This window comes from Telmatherina bonti, assembly GCF_933228915.1.
Source record: "Telmatherina bonti genome assembly, chromosome: 13".
Taxonomy (NCBI): Eukaryota; Metazoa; Chordata; class Actinopteri; order Atheriniformes; family Telmatherinidae; genus Telmatherina; species Telmatherina bonti.
In genome coordinates, this window is record NC_136611.1 from 11,938,659 (window position 1) to 11,959,585 (window position 20,927).

At 38.8% G+C, this 20,927-nt stretch overlaps 2 protein-coding genes across 2 annotated transcripts in view; both read right to left on the reverse strand.

The window, feature by feature from the left end:
• tmem8b (transmembrane protein 8B) overlaps nt 1-12,439 on the reverse strand; it is a gene marked incomplete at both ends in the record, with an annotated part of 31,549 nt that extends 19,110 nt beyond the window's left edge. The window contains 3 exons of the mRNA XM_079251232.1: nt 6,304-6,686; nt 11,422-11,690; nt 12,435-12,439. Of these exons, the coding sequence (XP_079107358.1) occupies nt 6,304-6,686; nt 11,422-11,690; nt 12,435-12,439 (657 nt within the window). The remainder of the gene's footprint in view (nt 1-6,303; nt 6,687-11,421; nt 11,691-12,434) is intronic.
• Nucleotides 12,440-13,360: 921 nt separating this feature from the next.
• On the reverse strand, nt 13,361-17,138 carry LOC306764194 (post-GPI attachment to proteins factor 6-like; the record flags this gene model as incomplete). Its single annotated transcript, XM_079251233.1, has 4 exons — nt 13,361-13,498; nt 15,976-16,183; nt 16,562-16,800; nt 17,121-17,138. 4 exons carry the CDS (start codon nt 17,136-17,138, stop codon nt 13,361-13,363), a joined length of 603 nt encoding a protein of 200 aa, XP_079107359.1.
• Nucleotides 17,139-20,927: the final 3,789 nt, after the last annotated feature.

Here is a 20,927-nt window from a genome sequence, read left to right on the forward strand (position 1 = left end):
CACTCTCTTGCATGAAAAAAAAAAAAAAAATCCAGGGGAATTATTCAAGCGTTTGGAGCTGCATGTGCTAATATAAAGTGGCTCATTCTGCAGAGATGTGAACGGAGACCGCCGCGCAGTTCCTTTTTGGTTTATCAGCAAAAAGGCAGGAGGAGAACACATATCAGTGATAAAAAAAAGAAAGTGGATAAGTTCATGAAGCATCAGCATGTATTTGAGCACCTCAGTTGACACTTCAGAGTTTTAAAAAAAATTCCCTTCTTACTCATAGCGTCCCTGCCTTTTGGAGTGAAAAGTGGATGCAGCAGAGCGCTGAGGTGAATAATAAGTAAAGTTAGAACTGTCCAGCTAAGTTACTCAACTAGAATATGCTCCTAAAAATCAGACAGAGTTCTATTTTAGACAAGACTTTAACACAATGAGATTCAGCACATTTGCTTTGTTTCCAGAGGGAAATACACTTGATGGTGGGGATGGCGTTAGGCAATCATTTTTGGAATAAATAAGATTTCTATCGCCCCCACCCTTGCACAAAATGAGCATAATGTTTTTGCCGGGAGTTGGCAAAGTTGTCGATTAATGCAATGACTAACAAACACTTTGGCAGGTGCTGAGATTTCAGACCTCTTAAACTCACCATCTGGCCTCTTACTCTCTTGGTAGTAAGAATAAATCATGCCTACAAGCATTTCGACATGATTCTTCACCCTTTCCTCCCTGCCTTTCGCCCTGACTCTCCCCTGCAGCTTGAAGTTTTAAGGATTAAGCACAAAAAAAACTTAATTGCAGAATACTGAAAGGCAAGTCTACCATACAAACGGGTCTAGGGCAAGCAAAGAAAAGCACCAAAGAGCCGAGTGAAAATTTAAAGGATTTCATCCAAACTAGAAAGGTGGCGATGTCACTGTGATGGCTGATCCGCCTCTCTCTGGTTATTTGATGGATTACAGGAAAATTAGCACAGAAATCTGAGGAATGTAGCAGGTAAGTCGTAATGGCACCTTGAACGTTCCCCCGTGACAGCAGCAGACACGCATATCCATGGCCCACAGAGGATGCTAACACGCTTACTCGTTTATTCTGTAATACAGCCATGAAGTTGACATTTAGAGTTAAATGTCAATAACAGTCACAAAAAACTTCAATAAACATTCAAGATTAGCAAATTCAGAGAGTTTTGCCGATCTTCCGACTATTTTTCTTGCTCAATCAGCAGGTCAAATTTTTCACTTGAACTGCTGCTTTGTTTCTGAACATTGGCTGAATGGATCTGCGTTCGTTCTCATTCCCTTCACTGCTGCTTGAAGGGGGTAAAGAACATTCATAGGACTATTTATACTGAGAAAAAATCTCTTCATGATACCTTATCACATTTTTATTTCAATCCAATGCAAATCCAACAACAGGAGCGTACTGTTCATAAAAACAGCAGAAAACAACATACATAAACAAATTACATTATTTTGGCATCATATAGTGATAATCTTGACCTCATTTGAAAAGTATTTCTTTGGTGTCAGTTTTACCGGTTTAAATTTGCCACATGGCTGGCAGGATGGTTCAGGACCTTGCAAGCTGTTTTTGCAGATCTGTCTGAGTCTTAACACTTTGCACTGCTTATCGCTCTACAAGTGTAGGCCATCCTGATAAGGGCAAGCTAAAAAAAGAGGTACAAAAACTGCTGCACTGAAGCTCTGCACCCTCACGATGGGAGTTGTGTTTGGGTATTTCTCAGAGTTGATGTACTGTTCAAGCAACGCTATCTAAAGGGGGGGACCATTTATTAGGTGAACAATTTGACAAATGGTTCCTTGTGCTTGCTCGCAATAAACAGCCAGGTTCACCCGGAAACAAGAGGAATTAGGAGGAGGGATTATCTCATGATATAGTGATTATTTTGCAGTATATAATGTATGATCTTTCAAACGTATTATCTGGACAACCTGTGTACTGTAGAAAGTAACTCCTCTCGGCCTATCTGTGCAGAGCTGGAATGAAGATTTCCTTGATAACTCCTGCGACTCCATCTGTCTTCCATGTTTATCTTTAGCACTTCTGCATCTTAGCTCCTCAGAAACGGGGATTTTAGTTATTCTTTGCTGTCAGAGAATTATGTGATGTCTTGTCAACTTTCATAGCTTCAATGGGGTTTTTTTTAATGCTTGCAGATGTACAACACTATGTAATATTGTTGTACAGGTTGCTGTAGTCATCTCATTTAACATTATGATTTATATACTTAATGCATTATGCGTTATGTTGGTTATGATGGCTATGTGAACAACAGAGGAATAATTCTGTCAGGAGGGCCATCTACCAACAAAATAACAATGAACATTTCACTGCTGTGGAAAATGCTCTGTATAAACACGTCTTAACAAGCACTCCAAGAGCATGAATACATCAGCTCTGATTGCAAAAATGGGGGGAAAAGTTTTAATGAATGCCAGTTTCTTTCCATTGTGTGTTTTTTAGTTTTGCATCAATTTTTGAGGCATTTCTGTTCTGAATGTTGCGCATTCTCGTTTACAGACTATTAAAATATCTCCTCCATGGATCAGAAAATGATTAAATGGCTTATTTTTTTACTTCCATATATTATTATGATCCTAGACATCCTAGACACATCCTTTGAACATATGTTGCTTAGCAACAATAAAGATATCTTTCTCTGGCTTTGATTCACCGTTTTCATTTCACAGAAAATAAATCAGTCGATCAACATCTTTTTTTTATTCTTACTTATTCATGTTTTTTATATTTATATATTCATGAATAAGAGTATTTTTGTTAGTTTTTCTTCTATTCTCTATATTTTTTATTGAATCTTTGATTTCCACACATCTCCTGTGTGAGGAGAGATGGTGTGTCTGCATCACCGACTCTCCTAGCTCTCGCCGACTAAAAATAAATATGAAAATAAATGAATGTGTATATAACATGGCGACACGAGGACCCTTTCAAGTTCCACAATTTGTCATGTTTCAGGCTCACCTTAAAAATAGATCAAGTCTAAACAGAAAAGACCGAAATATCCTATTTGCATTAAAATTCCAGCACGTTGGCACAACTTGTAACTGAGCTCTGGGTGATTCTTCAGATTCGTCTACAACATGACTGCGGTCACATCTTCATAACTTCATTCACTGAACATTGCAGTGTTACAAGCAAGAAGGCACCAACAACAGACTTCCTGATTTTAAAATGAACAGACTTCTTTCACTGGGCAATTAGTAGTGAAGGATTTTGGTCTGACAGGTAATCAGCGACCTAATGATCGCACTGAAAGAGATCCAAGGTTGCTTGTTTAGTTAGATGACCCTCACAGAAGGACAACCACCAGAGCAGCACTCCACCAGTCACGCCTTTATGGTAGAGTAGACAGAAACAACACATTCCTCCCTAAAAGGGACATGACAGTCCCCTGGGCAAAATCCTCTGATCTGATGAAATGAAGATGGAGCTATTTGTGCACAATTGTGTGTGTGTGTGTGTGTGTGTGTGTGTGTGTGTGTGTGTGTGTGTGTGTGTGTGTGTGTGTGTGGGCATGTGTGTGTAGGGGAGGAAACCAGGCAGAACATCACCTTATTAATCCTACCCCTACAGTCAAACATTGTGATGGCAAGATGGCAGCTTTTATTGATATTTTTTCTTTATCTTGTTTTTTTTTTAATATAGAGAAATGTTATCTAATCTCTCTCTGGAAAAGCAGTGGAAAAGGTTAAAACCTGGAAAAGGTTTTAACCTTTTTCCAACCTTTTCCTATTCATTATTCTGAACTGTGGTGAAGGTCTACATTTACAAGACAACAATCTGAAACGTATCACCAAGACAGTGCCAGGGGAGCTTGAGGAGAAGTTGGTGAAAATCCAGGAGGTCTGAACCTTACCCCCATAAAAGCATCTCTGAGAGAAGCTGAATCTGAGAGCCAAGACATTTTAGCTTCATCATTTCTGCTGAGAAGAATAAAAACCCTCAGAGGAAAGCTTGGGAGATCATTCTCAAAAATTTCTCAATCCATACTGTTGCCTAATCTGCAAAAAGGGATTTGAGTTTTATATAAATCACATATAAATCACATTATATATATATATATATATATATATATATATATATATATATATATATATATATATATATATATATATATATATATATATATATATATATATATATATATATATATATATATGTGTGTGTGTGTTTGTGTGTGTGTGTATTACTCTGCATGTGCATTACTTCATGGCCGATGCATGATATGCATTACCGGATCATATTTACTTAGCTCTTTTTTTCACATCATCTGCAGGTTCTACTTAAAGATAAAATATTTTAAAAAAAAGTAAAATTTAAAGAAGAAAGCTTCATTTGTTTAAATTTATGAAAATTGTAAATTAAAATGTTTTAATAAAAAATAAATTACGATAAAAGGCAAGTGCAAACATAAAATACCAACAGTGCATTCAGCATCGCCGTTTAAGATACCAGCACTCAAATACACCTTAAATGTTACTTCCTGCACTAGCACTAAAAAGAACTTTGAAAAATGGCTCCACGGTGATTAAATCAATGCAATGCCACTCGAGGTATCAGTGGAAATAAAAGCTATATGCATTCCTTTCACACTCTGGCTCACAGAGTGATGCAAGGCAGACGAGCTCCAGCTATTGTCTCCAAAAGCCTTGTAAATCTGCCAGAGTCCCCCACTGGCAGCGGCTGACTGAATTCGCTGGCTGAGACAAGAAAGTGACAGATCATCACTGAAGGGGGAGAAATCTGTCCATAGAATAATATACCATGACACACTGTCTAAGGAATACAACTTGCAGCGTTCAGAGCAATCACACCCAGCCAGGTTTCATCACAGCAGTCCATCTCTGTGATCTCTGCAGAGTTAAAAATCAGCAAAACAACTCAGTTATGACCACAGTGGCACATCGGATGAGAGGGGTAAAGGTCTGTCCCTGTGTGCATAATGCTGCAGGAAAACACTCGGTGACGTTACAGGCTCTCCTAACAGGATGAAACATACATAAATGTGGAGAAAATGAACACTCAACAGAGAAAAGATCAAAGCTGCCATTCAAACTACGATGATCTCTGCTCATGGCAACATCAACCAGGCAGTCAGTAAAAAAAGAGAAAAATTAATTACAGGAAATTATTTTCATTTCCTTATGAGTCTATAATTAGATTTTTTTTCTCTCTCTCTCTTTCTCTCTCTGACATTTTGGGAAGTAGGGCTGTTTGCTTTCTTGCCGGGGGTTAGATGAGAAGATTGATTATCAATTTCATCTCTTTGTGTTCAGCGGAGATGAAGAATGCGTTTAGCCTCGCTTATCACAAAGTCAGGAGGCAGCAACGCACAGGCTGAGGCTGCAGCTGCGGCTGCGTTTTAAACCATTTAAAACCTGTAATGTCTGGCTGCAACCGAGATTATTTCCATCGATGACTAATCTGAGACTGATTTCTCAATTCGTTAATGGATCATTCTCTCTATTAACTCTGAAAGTAAGACTTTTTGGAGCGGCTGGATGAAAATGCTAAATATGGCCTTGACCAACAGATCTTCTGAATGAAGAGAGATGAAACTGATATCGGTCTAACTCCTGGGAAGACAGCAAAACGGCATATTTCTTTAAATGTCAGGACATTACTTTGAACTAAACAATCAAAGATCTCCGTTTTAGGCTTCCTCCTCTACTTATTTCATCCCTGGCTGTCTTGAGTCCTATTAGGAATAAAAATGTTTAAAAGTCTGAATGCGAAGCTGAATCTTTCCAGTTCCCTGCAAACCTTCAGAGCTGCTGCAGGTTCATTCCTAATGCCATCCCTATCCGACAGACAGATCATCAGAGACCTGTCAAATCCTGCTTGGGTGATTGTTTTTTTGTTTTGTTTTTTTAATTTTATTTTATTCACTCTCATTCAGAGACATATGTCACGAGGCAAACATCGTCGTCTGCTCCAATGCAAACTTTCAGTTCCAACAGCAAAGCCTTTGACCATACGTGCATCCATATTTAGCAGTCTAGCTTAGCCAGACACTTTGTGGGACTAATTATTCACCCCTGCTAGCTGGGGATTTCCTCCTCACTAACTGTTGCATATTTACTCCACTGATTACAATCTGCTCTCATGCACTAATGCACGCACCATGTGCAGGATAAGGGGAAGGGTTGGGGGGGGGGGCTATACCCTGTCTCGCAGCTTAAACAAGTTTCTTTGTCAACAAGCAATCCTGAAGAATTTTGATTTAGGTGTTAGGCATAGAAAATATCAAAGTAACATGTCAGAACTCACCATGTTTAGTTTGAGCTCCATGTTGAGGACCCCTCCGCTGTCTAAAACAGGGATTAGGTTGATGGCAAACACAGCAGCCCTGTCTGGTGGAATTGAAATATTTGGACCAAAGAAGACATAGAAGTGCACAGAGAAAGTGTCCAGCTCATTGCGCAGGGTCGGACGTATGGGCCAGCATTTGTTAGTGTCTGCTGTGGGGGCGAGGTAAATGATGCTGTCCTCTGAGGTGTGGAGGTGACTGGCGTTCTGAGACAGTCCGGGCAGCGCTGCCATTAGCAGCGTCTCAGACAAGGAGAAACCCATCGCTGTTCCAAACGACTGAGGCATGTTCATGGAGGAGCCTGTCTGTGCTCTGTCCTTTGACAAACTAGGCTTGGAGCAATCTGTTTAAAAACATAAAGAGGATATCAAACACATTCCAGCATTAGTAAAACATTTTGGAGATTTTTTTTTTTTTTTTTTTTACTGGTTTCACAATGCACCTTGCAACATTTTGCAGAATAAAACAACTAAAACTCTTAAACGAATCAGTAAAAAAAATATATATATAAAACAATTGTAGTGTTATGCATGATAAGGAATCAATCTAACAAAAGTCTAAAATGATCGCCTTCAGCTGCCTTCCATATGGTAATCAGCAGAATTTAGAGCTGTACACAGCGCCTTAATGAGACAAAGATTCACTGTAATTGCAAATAGTATGCTCCATCTCAGCACAAAGAAACTCACTGCAAAATGGTCACTGATGGCAACTGGCAAAATACCATCAAATACCATCAAATACCACCAGTCCCCAAGGGGGTAGAGCATTTTTCAAAGGCTTTACTAACTCAGCCTCGTTTGCATGAAGTTGTCTCTGAAAGAGTGTGAAGTATTTTGACATGCATCCAGGCTGCTGGAGGACTCCTGAAAATACTGGAATACCACACAGTGCATGCATAAGACCAAAGTAACTTTAATGTAGAACAAGGGTAAAATCATAAAGACTCATGCGGCATAAAGAAGATGCATATGCAATAGCGTGAGTGGGTGGCTGGGGAAGGAGAGGCTATATAAAGGTGTTTCATAACATTTATATTTAAGAAAAAGCCGCTTCATTTTTATCAAACATCAGAAGACACACACTCCCGTCAGTATCCAGTCGTTCAAGGTCAAGACACCTGCAGTGAAAAGACTGTTGATACAACAATAATGAATAATAAATTGCAACCTACATTGACAACACCCTGACTAGCCGAACACTCGCTCGTAGATTGGACTGAATTCAAAGAAGCTCGCACATTTCAATTTCTGACACAGCTCGTAACAACAAGAACCAATATTATCGAGCAAACACAAGAAGGTGAGAACTCCAGATGGTGTTCTTCCTGAACCTGGGGTGTTCTTCAATTCAAATCCACAAAAGGTCAAGTAAGATCTGCCTGGCAGGCAGGAGAAGACACAGAGTGTGAATAATTAGTGTCTGTGTTGCCATGGTGACAAAGTGCACTGTACAGTGTGGAACAGAGGGAGAGGATCGCTACATGGAAGTGGACTTCCCACAGATTTGAGAGCCATCCCTGTAGGAAGAGCATAAAGAATATCTCCGCTGTCCACAACCCAAAAATGGCAAGCAGCACTGAGGCATGGAATCACTGGCCTCTTAGCAATCCCTCACGAATCACTTCTGTTTGGGCTCCAGCCTTCTTCCTCAACGAGCTTTTTAATGGTCCAATAATAACTGGCTCTCCCTTTTCTTCCCCCAAAAAAATCAATTTCTGCCCTACATATCTGTTAAAAGCATGAGCATTGTGGACACACTTCAAGGGTCGTTTGGAGATGTTTGCAAAGATACAAAGAAGTTATCAGGAAACTTTTTTTTTTTTTTATTAGTAAATCCTAAACTGCAAATTGTGCAAAACGGTAAGCCATTGTCTCATTTAAAGGTGGGGTATGTAAGATTTTCAGTGTTTTCAAAATAAATTAACTAATAAAATAACTACAATCATAATTACATAGTTTTTTAAACATGTAGGTTCCAGTCTCTCCATATTTGATGCGTTATTGAATTACAAGTTTAATTAATGACAAATGACAAAAAGCACTTTTTCTTTACTGGTAGGCAAACATTTAAGAAGGGTCTTTGTCATTAATTAAACTTGTAATTTAATAACACATCAAATATGGACAGACTGGAACCTACATGTTTAAAAAAAACTATCTAATTATGATTGTAGTTATTTTTTTAGTTAATTTATTTTGAAAATATTGAAAATCTTACATACTCCACCTTTAAAGACTGTAAATGTCTGGATTCAGGATACAACAAAACAATAAAAGCCAGGATGCTGCTTAAAAGTCATTGAAAATAGAATCTGATTCAGAGCTTTTCTTTAATTGAAAATAGTACAAAGACAACATATCAAATAGTTAAACTGATTTTTTTCACTTCAAATTTAACAGCAGCAACACTTTTCAAAGAAACTGTGACAGTGGAGCGTTCAGCTGTGTGTTGCATCACCTCTCCTTATAACAGCACGCTAAGTGTTTGACAACTAAGGAGACCATCTGCTGTATTTAAAGTGAAATGTTCTTTTGTTCAGCCTCTCAACTGTTCTGAACCTCCTTTGTCACAATTTTCATTTCATATTGCAAATGTTTGCAGTAAGAATAAACTTAAATTGATCGGAGAAGATGGCAGAAATCCCCCTCTTATCTCCGTACGGTAGATATTTACCTTTAATTTATGGATGCAGAAAACAGCCGTGTAATGACAATGGTTATCAGAGGTTATCTGGTTATCTGAGCTCTTCCTGTGATTTCCACTCAGGAATAATGTTTGTTTTTCACAAAGTGCAGCCTGAGGACCTGCACACCACTTCCAGTGTATGATTTTTCTGCTTCCTGCTCATGCTTAATTTAATTTTTCAATAATGACAGTAAAATTTGGAAATTCTTTTTAATTCTATTTTCAGAAACATCCTTGAATTGCCAAATAAGTAGCACATACAGATTTTTACATGTTACTGAACCCGTCTCTGTTATTTTCTAAAGGCACACAGCTTCTCATAGATGTTCATGTTAATTCAGCTTTATTTATATAGCGCCACTTCACAACCAAGTCATCTCAGGGCACTTTACAGACCGATCAATTTGAGCCAATTCCTTATAAATTGCCTAGTTAAGGCAAACCAACAGATTGCATTGAATCTTGGCTTTGATCCAATCCCACATCCGGAGCATGCACGAGGCGACAGTGGGAAGGAAAAGACTCGAAATTAACAGGAAGGAGGAACAAAGCTCAGGGAGGGCAGCCATCTGCCTCGACCGAAAGGTTACTGACCTGCTGTCAGTTAATTTAATTCATTGTGTGATGATTCTCCAGGTGTTTTTATATTGTGCACCTTTTTCAGTGTCATCCTTATTTCAACCACTTCACATCCATCCATTTTTCTATACCATCTTAGTCCAGTTCAGAGTTGTGGGAGCAGAGTATTTAAAATGTGTGTGTTTTTTAAGCTTTCAATATTTTACATGTGTTCCATTTACTACATTTACCATTTACGTGTACTGCCCATTTTACTTAACTCTACATTTAGCATAGTCTCCTAAGTCCCTGGAAATGAATCTGTATGAAATCCTGCACTGATCCACTGTGAAATCAGGTTTAATTTATGAATTCAAGGCTTTTTCAACATCACCCAGCATCTCTTTACATTTCACAACCAAAGCAGTGGGAAAAAATATGATGGTAGCAAACAACTCACATATTTTAGTGATGGAAAAAAAACAAAAAACATTTCAATTAACTTTTAACTAAGAGACATCTTTGGTTGATGGGAAAAGAGAAATACTATCTCATTAGGGAGGCATCCATCCTATCCCGGTGCTTGAGACAACTCATCTGTCTGCTCTTAATGTGGAGGACAAATAACTCTACTCTGAGCCTTCCCGTTCCCCATCCCCCCAGATAACCGAGTTTCTCACCCCGTTTCTAAGGGAGACCCCGGCCACCCTGCGGAGGAAACTTACTTCGGCCACTCATATTCATTGTTTCATACCCACAGCTTGTGACCACAGGTGATGGTGGGAACATAGATCGACCAGTAAATTAACGGCATCACTGTTTGGGTCAGTTTATCCACCAAGGCAGACCAATGCAGAGTCCAGCTCACTGCTGACGCCGCAACCATCCACCTGTTGATCTTCTGTTTAAACATTCATGAAGAGGAAGGACCTAACTGGAGATCTGGAGAAGACACACCACCCTTCTGAGAATTGTGGTCTTAAATAGAGGGGCCAATTCTCATCCACTGTCACCTTGTTCATGCTCAGGATGGGGAATTGGATAAAAGTCCAGATTCGATACAATCAGCTGGTTTTCTTTAACTAGGCTATTTATAATATGTCTGTAAAGTGGCCGGAGATGACATTGTTGTGAAGTGGTTCTATAGAAATAAAGCTGAATAGAATAGAATTGAACTGAGTCCCAAGCACTTCGCACTAAGCTGCAAATACTCAGGATTAGCTCTTGCTATGAATCAATTAAGGATATTGATCAAATTGATATCTAATTACAAGTAAAAAAAAAAAATAAACAAAAAAACACAGAAAATGCAGCCATTTAAGAGAAGTAAATAAACAATTATTTGTTAATGTTATTATGTGAAAACTTCATATTGTGAGAACAAAAATCCATCACTTTTTTAAACTCTGTATAGTTTTGCTTTAGACTTGGTGCATAGTGACTCCAAGCAATGATGTCTTGTGTGAGCTGATGTTAACAGAGTGAGTCTATTGCCTGACTTTGATTTTTTTTTTTTTTTTTTTTACTCTCCGTTCATGCTGTTAAATCCTTTTAAAGTTTATTACATCTTTTCACTTTCATATTTAGCTAAAAACACTGCTGCTCTACCAAAGCTACAGAGCCTGGATCTAACTTCATTAGGTCAGTAATGACACAGTATAAATCTGATTTAGAGATTTAAAGCAAATTTGAGTAAACAAAAGATAGATGATGCTCTCTAACTCTTGAAATGTTGTGTCATCGCTGATCAAACTGAAAATTCACAACAAGCAAGAAAAGAAGGCAGATAAAAAGGCTGATCAGTCAGATTGATTCCTGTTAAACACACTCACCTGTGACTTGCACCCCGATGCGGAAGTAGACGTCAGAGTTACTCAGATACCTCTCCACCAGGATGTAGTACCACTGCTCCCAGGCAGGAACCAAGGTGACTAATTCACACGGGTTCCACTCCCTGCAGTCGAGGGCACTTGAATTATGCACCGGTGGCGCCCGCGCTCTTATCTTCAGCACCACAGGACAACTGTCGCTGCTTTTGTTCTTGGTGCTGCAGTTTACCAGCTGAACCTTCACCTTTGATATATAATTGGGGATGAACACCCTGCACAGACACATGCGGAGAGGTTTTAGGCATCATACAACACTGGAAAATGTGTGCAAACACTGAACGCTTCTGTCCTTAAGATTTATAAGGACTGGTTAGAAAAAAGGAACAAAAGAAAAAAAAAAGCACATCCTGCTGTAAGGACACTGCTAACTTGCAAACACTGGAGGTTTTAATCTAAACACATGCACAACACTATCAGCATGACATCGGTATTAGATAATAAATGCTTTAAAATCAAATATTGGTCTCAGCCAGGGATTGCAGATAAGGTCAGATTTGGCTTGCTTGTGCATCCCTAAGGTGCATTTCATCTCTTCTTCTCTTCAGTCATCAACACTTCCACAACTAAACTTAGCTCAAAAAGTAAGGAAATTTGGGTTTGGTCTATTATTTCTTCTTTTTGATAAGACTGGTTGCTGTAATAAGCATGGTTGGAAATAGTTTTATTTACAAGGTTTCATTTTTGAGAACTGTTCTTCTTGTGGACTGATTAACACAGCTAAATGTGTGGGTCCTGTGCCTCATTACATGTGGCAAAATCCCCTGCAATTGTATTTATTCATGTTTTGAGCTGCTTTGTGGATTCGATGATTGCACTCCTCCACAGTGATGAGGAGGAAAAAACATATATTGACCATTTTTACACTTTATTTTTTTTACAGTCAGGGATTTTGGTACATTTTTACACATTTAGCTGTGTTGTTTATTCCACATAAGCATGATCCGTACAAGTTATACGTCATAGTGAAGCTGATTAATCAGCCTTTATCAAAGATGTTCAATACAATGAACATACAATACAATTCAATACAGCTGGTATTATTAATGGGGAGAAATAATTTACCAAACAAAAAGTTCTATAATTGTTTGTGTTAAGTTTATAAATATGAAGTTAACAACCTTCAGCTCTTTGGATATAAGGCACCTTTAAGAAATCAGTGTGTCTCCTTATCACAAGGCCAGAGGAAAATGTGAAAAACTGCAGCAGAGTGGTCACCCTCTGTGTTTTCCAAAGTTTACCTTTCAAAATAAACTCCCAATGAGGCTGCTTGGAAAATCTTCAATTCATGCCCACCAAAATTAAAGCGACAAAGCTCTGAAACTGATTATGGTCAGCAGCAGCTTCTTCAGTGGGTGTGCAGTGCTTTTCAAGCTGCATAAAAGCTTGGGAATAAAATGTGTCAAATGAATACATATGTGAAAAGCAACCAGTTCAACTCCTTTCCCATCATTCTTTCATGCATTTACATAATAATGGCTTCTTTTTCCTTTCAGCAAATATACATATATATATATATATACATATATATATATATATATATATATATATATATATATATATATATATATATATATATATATATATATATATATATATATATATATATCATGAAGAACATGGACCTGGAAAAAATTCCTATTGCTCTGCTCTCAAGAATCAAAGCAGGAGAGCGGGAAGTCGATAAGGTGAGGAAACCATAATCACGCAGAGAAATTGCGAGACCAGCTTATAGAGTAGACTCAATGGAAATCATAACTTAAAAGGCAAACGAGGAGTTGGGGCTGCAGAAGTGAAATGCTTTCTTCTTCCCTCTCATCTTTGTGTGTCGTTTTAAAACCAACACATTCTGTGTTTGGGGAGGATTTGGAAGCACACAGAGGACTTACTTGTAAAGTGCAGATCTGTTATGGACCGGGATCATCTGGTCGATGAAGTAACCAGGATAAAGCACTGAAATCCCAATCAGCCTCTGGACGATGAGCTGCGGCTGGAATAAATACTGGCATTCCTCAGACAGACCCTACAACGACATCACAGCAGCAGTTTAAACAGTGATCTTGTGGTAAACTTACAAGTACAGCTGTTTTTGTTTGTTTTTTTTTTAACTGGTAAGGAGAAGATTACATATCATTCAGACTGGCTGAAAATTCCTAATGGACTGTGCGCATTAAGCCTGTCAGCCTCCTGAATTAATATCACTCTGTCCTCCTCCTCTCTGCCACGCAGTGTAGCAGGCACCCACTATTTCACTTGTGTGGCTCTGATCCATTAAAGCTGTGAGATGAGCCAAACTGACAGAATGACTTAAAAGCCATGAGACCGTGCATTGTCGCTACATACGATCTGCTGTACAAAATGTTTGTAAAAAGAGAAGAAGTACCTGATTCATAAAGACAGGTGCGAATGCCAAGCGAGGCTCCTCACTCATGTCAGCTGATACTAACCCCTTCATGCTCAGGCAACAATTACTGAGTCGTGTCATTATTCTGACAGCTGCCACGGTGACCCTTTGATTTATTGCAGCCTCTCACTTCCACCTGCACATGTGTTCCATGGAGCAGGTTGCATTTTAATTTCAACTCATTCAATATGGGATTTTGATGGCCAGTGTTTTCACTGTAATGCGTTCAGTATCATTATATTTGACCAGCCTCATACCAAAACAGATATTAGCATCCATTTATTTCCTGCAGAAAAATCAGTCTTGGCAAGCTGTTAAAGCCTCTTAAACTCCATTAACGCCATAAAGCACTAAAACTCCCCAAAGAAACCCTGACTAATTCCATTATTTTAGCTCCTTCGGTCAGACATGCCCACAGAGGCTGTGCATTTTCAGGGTCAACTCTGGGGTATACAGTCAGTTTCCAGTCTATTAGGTGCACCTGAACAATCTCATGCAATCCATCGCAACACTGCCGCAATAAATGAAACCTCAGAGCTTGTGTGCAGCTCTGTTGAACACAACAGTCATTTCTTTTTAGCCTGTTGTTTGGGTTGTTGTCTTGTTTCTGGATTGGATTGTCAGTAGACACCCTTCAAAAGCTAAAATAACAGAATTTTAAATTAATTCATTCATAGCAGCCTGTTAAAGTTACACAACATATACGCTGCCACGACTAGTTAATATCCATTCATAAAAAAAAAAAGGCTAGGGCATGCTATAAAACACTAACCCTAATACGTTGCTTAATGAGCATCATAAAACAGCAATTGATTTGTTTGAATAATGGATACAGAAAGAAGAGCTTATTTTCAGCTTTTAAGCATCCGGAGCCATTTTTTTTACTGAACTTGCACAACCCCTTTTACTTCAGTCTACAATTAATTGGCTTCCCTGTAACCTTGACATGACATCAACTGGATGGCCCAGACTTTCATGAAGTCATGCTAGCGAACATGTTATAGTAGAGAGATCGATGCGATAACGTTTGATTTTTTTTTTTTTTTACAACTGCTTACCAGCTTTCTCATTTGCACAGAGCTCAGAGTAATGATTTCAAATCGGGACATGATACCTGGTGTTGAAAAGAGAGGTGTAGAAAGTATATTTCCTTTTAACTTTGTTTAAAAAATGTAAGAGTAATGAATGAGTACACAATTATATATTGAAGTAAATCAAATTTTAGGAAACCGTGAGAAAACAGTCTTTATTTTCACTTGCTAAGTCCTTGCTGATAACTTCTGAGCTCAACTGATTGTTATGAATGCAGTGTGCATCCCTGTGCTCTTCTTGTATTGCTTCTAGTCATGTTTCCTTTCTGAACTGAAAGCATCTTGTTTGCTAGAAAAAATTGCTCTATCAAGCAGAATTTGGCGTCTCCATCTATGCAGTGTGTCATTGGAAGCTAGCCACATTTTAGCCACGGCGACTTTCATCCCCAGTGCCCCAACGCAAAGCAATTCTTTTGCACATTTGATGCTGATGGCAACTTCTGATGATATTTTTGATTGTTGTGTACTCAAGGTGCACTTTTGCCAGCTTGTGGAAACCACAAAGGAAGCACAACAGAACACCATGCCAGTGACAAATAAATTGCCTGAAATGGAAATCAGCAGGTGTTTATGCAGCCAAATAGGAGAACATGATGAGATGAAGAAAAACTCTCTGACACTGTTCTGCTTCTTTAGGCTTTGCAGCACAAGCTGGAATACTAATCCCGGCAACTACTTACATCATATTTATTTGATTTTTGTCATCCATAAAGGGGAGCTAAGCAACCGTAAAGAGAAAATTTCGGAGTAGATCTCATTAAAGTTATGTTACCAGTCACCACAGGTGAAGGATGAACAACATAACACTGGCCAAGCGTTTAATTTGCTGCTTTAAAGAGCTAATGCTGGATGGGGAATTTTTACATTTTAGCCAAGTTAACTGCATGACTGCAGAGACGGCAATATTGGTCTGGTGGATCAATAACCAGACAGATTTATTCACAGTATGTGTTTGTCAGTGGAGCTCTGGTGAGTCAGTTAGTTGTGATAAATGCTCAGCCTCACCTTGACTGAGATCTTGCCTTCATCCTTGGGTAAATGTGCGGCTAGGAACCAGTCTCCAGGGAGAGGGCTTGTCACGTTGAACGCGCCTGTTGTGCGGTTGGGAAGAGTCCAGGTCAGAGTTACAGCAAACGACCCTGGGACGACTGTATCCCGAGGGAAGCGGGTATACAGGGGGTTGATTACTGGAGGAGCTCCAGACCTGAAGTACCTATTAATCACATAGCCACAGTTCAAATCGTTTTAGTCCTTACACTTTTATATCTAAAAAAAAAAAAAAAAAATTGTCACCTGCAAAATAGGAACCTGCTCTACAGGAAAGCTGGCATGAGTATCAGAAGATAGAAATATGATGATTAATATTATGACAAATGCATAATGCAGCTAATGTTTTCACAGCCACTCCTATATTTGACAGCATTACTAGTAATTGTTTGCCCAGCTCAAATATAACCAGCTGTGGCAACCTTTTTCCCCACAGGTTGCTGGCTGATTCGAGTCTAATAATTCCCATTAAAGGGAGAACACTTCAGTCAAGAACAAAAGAAACCATTTTCGCCATCTTAAAAAAGAAAAAGAGTAATCTTACACTGTCACATTGCGGTTTGGGCAGCTGTCCCCAAACGTGCCTCCTTGCTCCTTGAAGGTGATGAGGTTCCATACAGCCATCATGGTGTCATCAGGCACATTGAAGTGAAACAGTTCCACACTGGCAAAGGAGTTGAAAGCATTCAGCTTACGAGGCGTGCGGGTGAAGTATTCAGTCACCAAAAGGCAATCTGTGGTGAACAAAGCCAGAGGAAAGTCTCCATAAATATTTGGAAGAATCTTAATGAGGGAAGCAAAATTATTTTTTAGAATATAAAGCAAAACAGTGAAATGCTGGGGCAAAAACGTCAAGCTCAAATTTTAACATATGAAATGCTGACATTTGTTGTGTTTATCATCTCAGTTTAGCATGTTCCTTTTTTCACATGCTAACTTTACAAAGCTAATGCTAATGCTGCTGAGCAGATAAGCTGCTATTCTTACCAAGTTTACCAGATTAAATTTTAAATTTTAAATTTGGAAAATTAATTAGGTTTCATATTCTGGGAAGCACAGGTGTTTGCGCCAGATTTTACAGATCAAGGAGGTTTTTGACCTACCGTACTTCCTTCAGCCATGATCAGAATTTTCAATTAATATCTAGATAATATTAACTATAACACACAAAAAACCAAATCAATAATTCATCTGTATTATTTGCCAATGCGTGGTTTCAGGGATGGGGCTAGAGGGATGGCCATGGTGGCGGCGGCACATGCCACCTCTGAAATCTCATTGGACACCCCAGGCGCCACTTCAGGTGATTGACAGGTTCCCAAAGAAAGAGGAGAAAAAACGACAGGCATGTATAACCATTGTCTCTACACTAGTTTGAAGTTAATCTTAAAGTAATTTCCCAAAAAAGATTTTGTCCCTCAGCAAGAACGAATAAGGCTAACAAAATGCTAGCCTGAAGATACATTGCAGTGCTAATCTAATTATACTGTGGTAGTAGATTAGTTCTGAGATAATATGAGGAAACCATGTCATATTCAGCTGTCACTGTGTGTAATAAGCGACTACACATCAATTAAATTGATCAATATTTTCCCATTGATGCTAAAAATAAACCACAAAGATCCTCCAAGAGTACCCCTGTACCCAAGCTACTTAGCGCTTATGCTAGAGCTACATGATGCGGATTAAATTAAACAAGAGGCTAGCAAGGTTGCTAGTTGGGTTTTAAAGGAAGCTATGACATGAAAATGTGCAGAAATACAGTATAAGCCAGTGTTTTTGAAGATTTTATTACTCAAAGTACACCACAAACCAAAAGTACTTTGAAAAAAAAGCATCTATTAATATTATAAAGTCCACCTTGAGAAAGTTTCTTGAATAGAAATAAGATAAACACAAGAGAAGGAAATTTTGTGATCTTTATCCCAGACATGGGCCTGAACACAGATTCTTTTTAAATTGGAGAATTCCTTATGGCACACTTGATTATCTCTCACGGTGTGCCACAGCACAGTGGTTGAAAAATACTGGTAGTACCTATAATCAGTCTGAATTTGTACAGAAATATAAGAATGAAAAGAATAGGGGGATATTTCTGACTTATTCTTTAAGTTTAAGGATGCACATCAAGTTTAGACAAACCCAAATGATGAGCTAGCTACACATTTCATTGTGATCAGACACAAAGGCTCTGTTTAGCACCTCCACCAGACAGTCTTTTTTTTTTTAATCTTGTTGGAAATATTTGTTCTCTATTGTGCCCACAGTTATTATAGCAGTGTGTATGAGTGTTTGTGTTAGAGAGAGAAATACAATAATTACCTTTCTTACAATCTCAGATAAAGTTTTCCCTACCATCTGGTCTCACTATGTATAAAAGCTCTGGCACTGGGTGGTTTGAAATTAATATTGACCAGTGCTAAACTATTTAAATAATATAGAACTGGTGAACATAGCTGTGAAACATTAAATGTTTCATGCTACATCACTTTGCAATTGGCTGCATGCGTCCAACGAGGGGTTTCCACATAGTTCCGAGCGGCTGCATGTGTTAAAGCAGAGCTATCTGTCTCACATTACAGTCTGACAGTCACAGTTTGATAAGATATGACAAAAAGTGACTTTATATTTAGACTTAGAGTGACGTGAGCACAGAAATTTCTATGAAAACATAGAATATGTGTTACAAACCAAGATAGGGTGAGCAAAAGCAGCTGCTAAAGTTCTATAAACAAGTCTACTAAATGCATTAACCTCAAAACAGTAACTGGCTAGATGATGGTCTGTAGTCATAAAACGACATCTGTCCTGCATTCCAGAATTTCTCAGTACTTAGTGTCTTCTCTAAACTTACGGAGGAACAGTGGAAACAATATAAACTAGGCAAGCTTTGTAAAGAGAATCACTAAAATGCAATACAAGCACAGATCTGGCATCCAAGCAGAAGCCATCCAAAGGGTTTGAGAAGCAAAACTTAGAAGAAAACTCTTTTTTATTTTTTTCATTTTTTTTAAAATAATCAATGGTCAGTAGATACTTTAAGCTTTTTTCTCCTTCTTTGTGCAGAGCAGCTACGATAGATATCTCAGGATCACTTCAACCGTTACCTGGAGCTTTAAATGCTTTTACGAGGAACAGCCAGGTAAGCGGATGCCCCACTACACTGCTGTGGACCATCGGACTGAGACTCTTACTTCATTGCTAGCATGCTCACACTGCATGGATGTTAACAAAGTGTTCACAGACTTTGTTAGTTCAAATGTGACCAAAATATTAAATATCTGCAGTGTGTGATTGGGATTCACATCTAGGCAGTTTGCTTTGCATTACAAAACAAATGAAAAGTTAAAATGCTTAGTGATCCTTGTGTGTTTTATTTAAACTGATCTCAGATCTGTCAATCAGGTTGTTGCACAGATATGTCACCAATATTTCAGAGCAGAGTACTACTCATTTTTCCAAAGATTTGGACACTTAATTTGATTTATTCGGTTGCTTTAAATCACTCATATTTGGCTGAATGTTCAATAGCACCTTTTTCTGTGATGGGCCATACTCAGAGTGAATTTTGTTTCATCAGATGTAAAGACATTGAAGTCTGGATCAGCCGAACAGGTCGGCCCACACGCAGACCAACATCCATAATCATGCTGCAAATGAGGATGCTCATTAATTATCATTATTTTGCTATTGAAGGCTGAACTCAAAGTAAAAAAAAAAAAAAATACCCTCCAATTTTTCAGCTGTGCTATTATTCTAGCAGAACAGAACGGAGCCATATGGCATCTCCCTCTCATAAGTCTATAATGACAAGTTCCTCCTTGAACCCAGCAAACAGCTGGATCATCTAAATATGCAATCACAAGACTTTACCACCTTTTAAAGCAGCTGATGGAGATGCATGCATGAATACATGCTCATTCGCACCCTGGATTATATCCACCAAAGCTTCTGCATATAAAAGCAGCAGAACAAGTGGCAGGTGTAATCTGCCACATTACCTACAGGAGCTGGGCTGGCATCAAACACACCCAGCGGGTGGGTAAAATCTAGAGGAAACTGTGTGCGCCAGTTAATTGCAACAGCAGCGCACAAAACTTTTCTTGGACAAGTGCTAAACATGAGCATGGAAGCAGATTTCCATGGGAACAACATGAAGGCACCTTGGTGTTTGAGGGGAGAATTTATTTCCATTTCCAACATGTTTTCTTTGTGTTTCTCCACCTGTGGCAACATCTCTCAGTGCTTGAGCACACCTTTTGAGGTTTTATTTATCTCGCTTGTAATTTGTAAGACAAAAACAGACGAACAAAAGAAGGTTTCATGATAGCATTTTGAGAATTTGCAAAGACGCACAACTCGATATAGAAAGCAAGACCTCTGTATTAACGTCGCCGTGTGTTTTGCAAGGGATTCTTCTTTTGCAAGTGAATAAAAAACCAAGTGACCCTGTGCACTTGCAAGGTGCAAGATGCGTAAAGGAAAAAGATTTTTTGAATGCACTCAGGTTTCTGATATTTGTGTGCATATCGAAAAATGGCCTTTCTCTGTTCTACCCGCCCCCTCACACTATAGTCAAAGCTTACGCTGGCTCTCACCTAAAGCATTGAGGCGACCTTGAATACTAAAGATGCAGAATAAGGAAGCGGAGACTGGAAGAAATGAAGCAATCTCGGTGTCAAAAGCTAAAGCCTAATCCTATCCAAAGCTCCCAGCCTTTACTTCGACTCTCATTCAGGCCTTCTTCTGGACCAGTACTTGTATCATGTGTGAGCTTTCCTCACTGTCAAATTCATCTTTGCCCTTTGATTAGTTGATAACTATGCCTGATGTTGCAGACTGAGGAGAAAAAAGGAGGAGTTTGACACTAGCGCTGCTGGAGTCTGCAATGGGCTCACTGTATGTTCTGC